The sequence below is a fragment of the Hibiscus syriacus genome, unplaced genomic scaffold (assembly GCF_006381635.1).
Source record: "Hibiscus syriacus cultivar Baekdansim isolate YM2019G1 unplaced genomic scaffold, ASM638163v2 tig00110500_pilon, whole genome shotgun sequence".
In the NCBI taxonomy this organism is placed as follows: domain Eukaryota; kingdom Viridiplantae; phylum Streptophyta; class Magnoliopsida; order Malvales; family Malvaceae; genus Hibiscus; species Hibiscus syriacus.
Genome location: NW_024062762.1, coordinates 1,455,548 through 1,465,629, shown reverse-complemented (window position 1 = coordinate 1,465,629; position 10,082 = coordinate 1,455,548). Strand labels below are relative to the sequence as shown.

General features: G+C 36.6%; 3 protein-coding genes and 1 long non-coding RNA gene across 4 annotated transcripts; all 4 read left to right on the top strand.

Annotated features, from left to right (window-relative positions):
• Positions 1-231: 231 nt before the first annotated feature.
• LOC120129474 (disease resistance protein RUN1-like) lies at positions 232-5,236 on the top strand. The gene is made up of 5 exons (XM_039146961.1): positions 232-967; positions 1,056-1,532; positions 1,615-2,692; positions 2,935-3,243; positions 3,333-5,236. The coding sequence occupies exons 1-5, from the start codon at positions 282-284 to the stop codon at positions 4,068-4,070; spliced, it is 3,288 nt and encodes a 1,095-aa protein (XP_039002892.1). The 5' UTR covers positions 232-281; the 3' UTR covers positions 4,071-5,236.
• LOC120129475 lies at positions 4,116-5,236 on the top strand. The gene is made up of 2 exons (XM_039146962.1): positions 4,116-4,762; positions 4,896-5,236. The coding sequence occupies exon 1, from the start codon at positions 4,139-4,141 to the stop codon at positions 4,709-4,711; it is 573 nt and encodes a 190-aa protein (XP_039002893.1). The 5' UTR covers positions 4,116-4,138; the 3' UTR covers positions 4,712-4,762; positions 4,896-5,236.
• Positions 5,237-8,107: 2,871 nt separating this feature from the next.
• Positions 8,108-9,486, top strand: LOC120129445 (disease resistance protein TAO1-like). The gene is made up of 2 exons (XM_039146941.1): positions 8,108-8,557; positions 8,842-9,486. The coding sequence occupies exons 1-2, from the start codon at positions 8,108-8,110 to the stop codon at positions 9,484-9,486; spliced, it is 1,095 nt and encodes a 364-aa protein (XP_039002872.1).
• Positions 9,487-9,518: 32 nt separating this feature from the next.
• LOC120129494 lies at positions 9,519-9,983 on the top strand. The gene is made up of 3 exons (XR_005516746.1): positions 9,519-9,571; positions 9,682-9,762; positions 9,856-9,983. It is a non-coding gene; the product is annotated as an uncharacterized LOC120129494 (long non-coding RNA).
• The last annotated feature ends 99 nt before the right edge of the window (positions 9,984-10,082 follow it).

The following is a 10,082-nucleotide window of genomic DNA, read 5'->3' as shown; positions in this document are numbered from 1 at the left end:
AGAATATATGAAATTTAGGGATTAAATATTCATTATACCATAATACTTCACCGTCTTTGTTAGTTTTAGTGGGAAAATAAAGGCTATTTTGGCCCAATACTGTATACGGGCTATTTATCTAGGGATTAATTTTTTTGTAAGTTTGACGTGCACCAAGACCCAATATGTAAAACTCTGTGTTTATAAGGAAATAAAAACACCTACTCCATTCACTCTCTTACATAATCTCTATTATCGGCATCGCCGCCATCCCTCCTCGAGTTTCATCTGCCATCTTCCTCATGGCTTCTTCTTTTAACTCCTCTTCTTTCAATTTGAAGTATTCCTCCTTCCCTTCTCGTCAATTGAAGTGTTTTCTCTGCCCTTCTCGTCGACTGAATTATTCTCCATCCTTTTCTCGCCGATTGAAGTATTCTTCGCCATCTTATCTTCAATTGAAGTATTCTTTCTCCCCTCCTCGTCAAATGAAGTATTTTTCGCCCCCTTCTTGTCGATTGAAGGATTTTTCCTCCTCTTCTTGTCAATTAGAGTATCAGGTTTTCTTGAGCTTCAGGGGTGAAGACACGCGCCTTAACTTCACCACCCAACTACTCCAAGCTTTGAAAGCCACCGGGATGAATGTCTTCTTCGATGAAGAAAAACTCGAAAGAGGGGAACAACTTTCACTAGCACTTTCCCGAGCAATTTCAGCCTCAGATCTCTCGATAATCATTTTGTCCGCCGACTATACTTCTTCCAAATCATGCTTAGCCGAACTCTCTGACATCATGCATCGCAGGCGTACGCGACAATATATTGTTCTCCCCATCTTTTACCATGTTGATCCCTCCGATGTGCAAAATCTAAGTGGAAGTTTCAAAACATCCTTCGATGTCCATGAATCAAATGGGCTGCGTCAAGTGCAACAGTGGAAAGAGGACTTCGCCCAAGTCGGATCATTAGCCGGAATTCGCATAGAGGACGACAAGTAACTATATCTTTCTCATCTTCGTGTGTTTGTCTTAAGTTTGTCTTAGATTTGATAATGATATCTTTTTGTTTTGATTATTTGCTAGACCTGAAACTGATCACATCAAGCATATTGTTGAATATACTATGCAAAAGTTGATGAAGCATCAAGTTTTCTTGAGCTTAGGTGAGGACACGCGCCTCAACTTCAGCAGTCATCTTCTCAAAGCTTTGGAGTGCACGGGAATAAATGTCTTCTCCAACAAAGCAGAGATTCAATTCTCTCAAGCAATTGCAGCCTCAAACCTATCGATAATTGTTTTATCTAAAGACTATGCTTCTTCGGAATCATGCTTGGCTCAACTCTCTGACATCATGGGGCGTAAGCGCACTCAAAAACATACTATTATTCCCATGTTTTACCATGTTGATCCTTCTGATGTGAGGAATCTCGGTGGGAGTTTCAAAGCATCCTTTGATGATCATGAATCAAATGGGCTATGTCAAGTGCAAAAATGGAAGGAAGACTTTGTTGAAGTTGGTAAATTAAAAGGGTGGCATATAGAGGGAGGCAAATTTGATAGGTAACCTTACATTTCATCTTCTTATACTTCTTACACTTGACTCGTTTTTCTTTAGACAATCATTTCAACAAATATTTTTCAGGCCTGATACTGAGTACATTAAAGATGTCGTTCAATATATCTTAAAAATATTGGATCGCAAATCTAGAAGTATTTATGATGATTTGGTTGGAATGGATGATCAGAAAGAAATGATTTTAAGGCTGATTGAGCAAAAAGATAGTCGTGTATTAGGACTTTGGGGAATGGGTGGTATAGGCAAAACTACTCTTGCTGATGTTGTATATAATGAAATCTCCTCTGAGTTTCAAAGTCGTTGCTTTCTTCAAAATGTTAGAGAGGAAATAGAAATAAAAGGGATGAAATATGTAAGAAATGAACTTCTTTCTAAACTATTAGATGACAAAATTGATATAGACACCCCCTCCATAGGATCCCCTTTAACCCAAAAGAGACTCAAAAATAAAAGAGTATTTGTCGTCCTTGATGATGTTAATGACTTGGATCTAATGGATCTTATGGGTGTAAAATATTTTGGTGAGGGAAGTAAAATCATTGTAACATCTAGAGATAGACAAGTTCTTAAGAATGGAGGAGCTGACAAAATACACGAGGTAAACAAATTAAATGAGAACGACTCTCTGCAACTCTTTTGTACATTTGCATTTAAGCTTTTGAATCCTGCTCTTGATTTTCAAGACCTATCCAACAAGTTTTTGGAGTACGCCCAAGGCAATCCACTTGCCCTGAAAGTTTTGGGTTCTAAACTATATACAAAGTCCAGAAAAGAGTGGGAAGGTGAGGTGGATAAGCTCAAGGAATATCCCCAACAAAAAATTTCACAGATTTTGAAGAGTAGCTTTGATGAGTTGGATGAACTAGAGAAGAATATATTTCTTGATATAGCTTGCTTCTTTAAACGAGAACTCAAGGAAGATGTAGAAGAAATTCTAAGTTGCTTGTATAAGGGTGTAGCATGTGGAATAAGCAACTTGCTGGATAAGTGCCTAGTTCATATTGATTCTTATAGGCGGATTTCTATGCATGATATGCTTGAAAAGATGGGAAAGGATATTATTCTCCAAAGATCTAAAAACCCGGAAAAGCGAAGTAGGCTATGGAGTCTCAAAGACGTGAATAAAGTACTCAGATATGATAAAGTAAGTGCTAATTATATTTATTTTCTCTTTTATCATATATATATATGCTTGACAAATATCTAATGCATTGCTTAAAAGAACAAAGCATGCATTTTTTATTGTTTAAATATTCCATTAATATAATGGTATGTTCGATTAATATAAGCCTTCCTAATATAAATAAATTTGTTTAATGAGTAATTTCATGGAACGTCCATAAATTTCTATATACTGATCCCTGACAAATTGTTTGTTGTTATTAGGAAAATAAATCAATTGAAGGAATAAGGTTTGAGATGACTCGGTTTGACCCACTGTTATCATGTCATCACGGTTTTGAGAACATTCTTAATCTTAGATTCATCGACTTGTCTACTGTGTGTTTGGTGTTCCGGAATGATAAGGTACTTGCACACAAAGTTGATAGTGTATCTTTTCCTGAAGAGCTAAGATATCTTTGTTGGAGCGGGTACCCCTTCAAATCCTTGTCATCAAACTCTAATCCAAAGAATCTTGCTGTATTGAAATTACGTTTTGGATGTATGGAACAACTATGGAATGAAGATCATCGGGTATTTTTTTCGTTTTATTTTTTATACTGTTCAAAATAAATAGATAATGCTATGAGGTAATATAGTTATTTTATATTTTCATTGTACAGGATCTTGTTAATTTAAGGATAATTGACCTTTACTGTTGTATGAAACTAAGGAAGATCCCTAATCTATCAGGAGCCATCAACCTTAAGAGCCTTTGCTGCCGTATGTGTGAAAGTTTGGTGGAACTACCTTGCCTCAGTCATTTGACATCTCTTGAAATCCTTGACCTTTCTGAGTGCAAGAATTTAAGAAAGATCCCAAGTTTATTAGAAGTCATCAACTTAAAAAGCCTTAACTTAAGCTGGTGTTGGGTGGTCGAACCTCTTGAGCTCCCAAATAACATTACCGAGTTAAATTTATCTCACACTGTAATAAAAGAAGTGCCTGATTCCATTCAGCATCTTGTCGGACTTAGAGAGTTGAATTTGAGTCACTCATGGGAGAAAAATGTACCGAACAATATTTCAAAGTTCGAGTCCCTTCGTGTGTTGGTTCTTGATCATTGCAAAAGCCTTAAGACACTCCTGGAGCTTCCACGGTATTTGTGGTTCTTGGATGCAAGTAACTGCACGTCATTAGAAAAAGTGTCCTTCACTAACGTTAGTTTCAATCCATTCCCTTCTTTACATGACGGTGATGGTGCTCCTCGTAGAGAAAACGTTTTCATGCTTTTCTCGAACTGTAGAAGCCTGAATCAAGATTCAATAAAAAAACATTGTGGCAAACACCATGCTTCAAATTCATTCCCTGGCACAAAGATGGGTAAGGAGGAGGAAAGGGATATCCCTAGGGGAATATAGATGGGATTTTTTTGTTTTGCTGTTTCCCAGGAAATGAAGTTCCAGAAATTGTGTTTTATTACGGAAGCATGAATTATTCGTTCGATTTGAAGATAACCCCAAATGGGTATAGTGGGAGCAGATTCTTGGCTTTTGCTATCTGTCTTGTGGATGATCTCACACTCGCAAAACGAAATCATGAATTTATCTGTAAATACCAACTGACCACCACCAGTGGTGAAAAGTTCACGAGTGAGTGCCGTGTTTCTGTGACACAGGACGAGATCTGCAGTTACAAGAGTGATCCTTGGCCATGGATCAGTAAGTTCGATTACAAGGGTGATCATGTGTTCATTCTGTTCAATCAAGATATGATTATAATAGACAATGATTATGAGGAGGCATCATTTGAATTGTACATCAGAAATCCTTACGGTGATGAATTTAAAGTGGAGAAATGTGGTGTTAACATATATTACATGGATGCAGAGGGGTATACCACTAGTGATGTGATGAGATGGGACAAATCCTTCGAGAATTCTGATTCTCAAGAAGATGCTAATGTTGAGGGAGCTCATGACGGATCTGCTACTGAAATAAGACCTGGGGATGAAAGAAGATCTGGCAATGGTGGTGATGAAGGGCCTAAAACATTGAAATAGTTTCACTTCTTTTAATCTTTGGGTATGCAACTTCTCATTCCAAATGCGTAGGTAAGCTGTTTTCATTTGTATTTAATTGCTTATGATAGTTGTACATTTAAAAGGGAGATTTGTTAAAAGAGAAGGGTTGAATTTCTTTCTATTCAATTGCTTATTATGTTTTCTCATTCTTTTGTGGGTGGAGGCTATTTTCAAGGGCATCATTTGACGGATTACATTGTCATGTTAGATTGGTGAGCTTGTGTTTAACCTGTTATGTGGCGTTTATCACATGTTATCATTCACCAACAATCCTTACATTGTTGTCTGTGTCATGAATCTCATCTAGGTTGTTTTTACTCTCTTCATACGATGTGGACATCTCCTTTGCCAATTCACGTCGTCTTCTTTTTCTGTCGCTAATACAGGTGCAGTGTGTGTAGAATTCTTTTTATACTTTTGGGTAAAGTACAAATTTTGTTAATTAAACTTTACTCTCTTCTATTCAATTCCTTCTATGAATTTAATGCTTTGCGTTTTTAATGGTAACTTATTCATTTCCTCTCTAACTAATGATGTAATTAATGACATGGCTTTTTAATTTTATTTTTTAATGGATAAATTATAAATTTAATTACTGAATTTTATTTTCTCTCTTATTTCATTTTTTTTAATTAATTGTGTGTATGCTCTTGAGAAGATGCAACTTTTGGATAATGTCATCCAAATGTATAGGTAAATTTCCGGCTTGATCCTTCAAAAAAGAAAAATTCCGGCTTGAACATTAGTCTTATGTCTGATTCTAGTCACTGGTCAGGGTAAATTTGTATATTCAGTTTAGTTACTTTCATCTGTTCACTCAGGAAGACCACAGAAGTCGATTTATCTCTCATTGCATCTATGTGAGTGCCTGGTAACAACAAACATAACAAAGGAATCCGAGACGAAGAGATGTTGATGTGATTAATTCTGTCCACCGTTGTCTTCACCGTAGCCGGGGCTGCTACACTAAACCATTGGAAATACCAAGAAAGAATTGTTGAACTTTTCACTCCATCTAGATCTATCATCAATAGGCCAACTGCCTGAATTCAAATAATCACGCAAATCTTCTTTAATGCCTCTGAACAATTCAGGAGTTCTTCGACCCGTTTCCGAAGAGATCCTAGAAACACAGATTGAACAATGCTACCATCTGAAGAGGTCAACCTTCCGGTCAAGACAGCCTCGTTATAGGACAATGCAAGCTAAAAACACAAGGATATGGCATATGTTAGGGATATGGTTATGCGACCTATGGGCCAATATGGATAATGTTGAAATATTTCAAGAAAAATGACGGAGTGCTTAAAGAAGTTACGGAAAAGTACCTTTAAACTGGAGAGAGAGAGAATGGGTAGCCAACAACAAGAAGATCGCTGCTGGAGACCTGCTCTGCCAATATGCCAATGGTAAGGATAAATAGACCTAAAAAGCAGAGAGAGATATTAACAAAGATTATTACAAAGACATTCACGTATTGAGAAATAGACGATAAGAATACGTAATACGGGAAGAATCATATACACGTCTACAAAACTGGATCTGATCAACCCACTATCAGTATGCCAACAAGTTAACTTATTTCCAGTTGACATTGTAATGTAGTTGACCAAAATCCTATACAAAGGATGAAGAATTGACAACTAAATCAGACTATTACCAGCAAAGCCTTGAATTTTCTTATTGCACAACCAGAGATTTCCCAGATTTTGATTAGTAGTTTTGATGCGTTTGAATGAGTCAGAGAAGAATATATTTCTTGACATAGCATGCCTCTTCAGAGAGGACTTCAAGGAAGAAGTAGAAGAAATTTTAAGTTGCTTGTATAAGGGTGCAATGTGTGGAATAAGCAATTTGCTAGACAAGAGCATGTTGGTAATGCTCAATCCCACATAGTATTGGAAATACTATTGGGAATGAGTATTTATGGTTTGGATTTCCCACTTTCTTGTTGAGTGAAAGAGAACAAGGGGGACTCTCGCGCATCGCTGCCGCCGTCGCCCGTCTCGGCACGGCACGGCTCGACTAATTTAATTCCAGGGGGTTACATGATATAATTTTAGGAGTTATAACAGCTGAATAATGATGCAATAAACCTGAACTATTTTTGAGTCAAGTTCATCTAGACGTTTCAACTGTTACAAAAGAAAAGATTTAATCCTGAAATTTTATGGACGATTTTCTAGCCTATAAATAGAGGGCTCAGTTTCTCAACTCACTCTCAACATTAAGAATTCACTCTCCAAGTGTTTTCTAAATATTCTCTTTGTGTTCTTTCCGATAAGAAGAGTAATATCACCTGCAATCCACTCCGATTTCGGGTGTACGAAATTTGGAGCGACCGTGTTAATCTCGGCGGACGGTCCGCCTACTGCAGCGATTACACACATCGGGGCGAATTCGTTTCTAAGGCAGTGGTTATACCACGACACGGTTTATGAATTTGTTCTTTTTAATTACTATTTATATTTCCAGTCAGTGCTAACGGTGTAATTTTGCAGTTCATATATCTAACAGAGCCTACTTATTATGGATTCTGATGGGCGGATTTCTATGCATGATATACTTGAAGACATGGGGAAGGGCATTGTTCACCGAGAATCTAAGAATCCTAGAAAGCGCAACAGGTTATGGAGTCTCGAAGACATGAACCAAGTGCTCAAATATAATAAAGTAAGCATTAATTGGATCTATATTCCTTTTTTTTTTTGTTTACATATTTGTGTATTATAATTGAAATTTATATTTGATATATTGTCAATATATAAATTCATTTAGTTGTATGTTGTTATCTGTCAAAGTGTTTCAAATATTTTAACTATTATTTCAAAAAAATAAAATATTTATTTACTTACTATACATATAAAACAATTTTTATTGTCTAAAATTTTCAGTATTAAAAAGATGTCTGATTAATCTATGCTTTTCTTAGTATAATTATATTTTTTAATGAGTAATTTTAATGAAATGTTCACAATATTTTTGTAACGAAACTTGATGAATTGTTTCTTATTATCAGGTGAATAAATCAGTTGAAGGAATAAAGCTTTTTCGTTTATCGAATTGAAGACCTGCTGTTATTATGTTCAGGTTTTGAGAAGATGCATAATCTTGGATATATCATCCTTTATACATGTCATTCGTTCTTGTTTCAACAACTTCCCGTAGACAGAGTTGATAGCGTCTTTTTCTGATGAGCTAAGGTATCTTCGTTGGGACTTTTGTCCCTTGAAATCCTTATCATCGAATTTTAATCCAAAGAATCTTGTTGTGTTGAAACTAACCGGTAGCTGCATAGAATAACTTTGGAAGGAAGATCACCAGTTATTTCATATTTTTGTTTTTATTTTTGATACGGTCCAAAATAAGTAGATAATGCAATTATTTTATATTTTCAATGTACAGGATCTTCTTCATTTAAGGTCAATTGACCTTTCTAATTGCAATAAACTATGGAAGATCCCTGATCTATCAGGAGCCATCAACCATCAAAGCTTTTGCTGCAATGGGTGTGAAAATTTGGTTAAGCTGCCTTGCCTTAACCATTTGGCATCTCTTGAAAAACTTGACCTTTCTGGTTGCAAGAGTCTAAGGAAGATCCTTAGTCTATCAAGAGCCATCAACCTTCAAAGCATTTTCTGCAATGGGTGTGAAAATTTGATTGAACTACCTTGCCTCAACCACTTGGCATCTCTTGAAAAACTTGGCCTTTCTGACCGCAAGAGTCTAATGGAGATCCCTAATCTATCAGGAGTCATCAAACTCCAAAGCCTTTGCTGCAATGGGTGTGAAAATTTGGTTGAAATACATTCCCTCAACCAATTGGTATCTCTTGAAATCCTTGACCTTTATTGTTGCAGGAATTTAAGTAAGATTCCTAATCCATTTGTAGCCATCAACCTTAAATCACTTAAGTGCAATTACTGTACAAGTTTGGTTGAACTACCTAGCCTCAATCAATTGGCATCTCTCAAAGAGCTTCAATTGAAGGGATGTCATAATTTTAAAAAGTTTCCTCATTACCTCCCAAATAATTTGTCTGACTTAGATTTAAGATACACTGGAATAGAACAAGTGTCGGAATCAATTCAGCATCTTGTCGGACTTAGAAAGTGGAGTTTGAGTACTCTAGGGTGGAAAGTGTATCGAGCAATATTTCAAAGTTGGAATCCCTTGGCGTTTTCGATCTTGGGGGTTTCAAAAGACTTAAAACACTCTCAGAGCTTCCACGATATCTGTGGTGCTTGAATGCAAATTATTGCACATCATTGGAGAAAGTATCATTCACCGATCATAATTCCAATTCATTCTTTTCTTTACATGATGGTGATGATACTCTTCGTGATGAAAAGGTGTCCATGTCATTCCTTAATGGCTTAAACCTGAATCAATATTCAATTAAAAACATTGAGAGCAACGCGATGCTTCAAATTCAATCCCTAGCACAGAGATGGGCAAGGAGGAAAGGGAGGGATCCTTTTGGAAATAAATTGCTTTGTTGTATCCCAGGAAATGAAGTTTCGGCAAATCAGTTTGAGCAACGAAGCGTGAATTCTCGGATAAATTTAAAGATAGCCCCAAATGGGTGTAGTGGGAGCAGATTCTTGGCATTTGCTTTATGCTTTTTGGCTGATCTCTCGTTTGCAGGCGGAGGTGTTGGATTTTTCTGTAAATACCAACTGACAGCTGCCAGTGGTGAAAAGTTCATGAGAGAGAGTCGCGTTTCTTGGAGATGGGACAGGTGCTACAGATAAAAAGATTATGTGTTCATTGTGTTTAAAGAGGACATGATTATAAGGGACAATGATTATGACGACGCATCATTTTTCTGCATCAGAGGTCAACCTGAATTTCCAAATTGAAAACCACTCTTACTTTGTGATTCTAGTTAGCGTAAATTTGTACATTAAGAATTCAATTGCTTATGATAGTTGTATTTCTTTGTATAGGAGGCAGTGGTGGTTTTTTAATTCATAGAGTCAGTAGTTGACTTGATTCACCTCCATTGCTTTCGTTGCATGGATTGGGCAGTAAGTAGACATCTCCACCACACTGCATTTTCCTTCAATGATTTCTTCATCCCTCCATCTATGTTTTCAACTGTTAATGTCTTCATATTTCAGATATTAACTTTGGAGTTACCATCAAAATCGGATGCTCAAAAGCTTTAGAGTTGAGTGCTTGTTGGAATAATTGGAGGGATTGCAGCAGAAAGAAAAGTCGAGTGATTCTAATATAGAGTAAGTCAGCAATATAGCATGTGTTTTTAAGGTATTGAATGCTCTTGAATGAGGCTCGATGGAGACTCCCTACTATACACAAACATTTTGCTGCTATGTTGGCTGAGCTT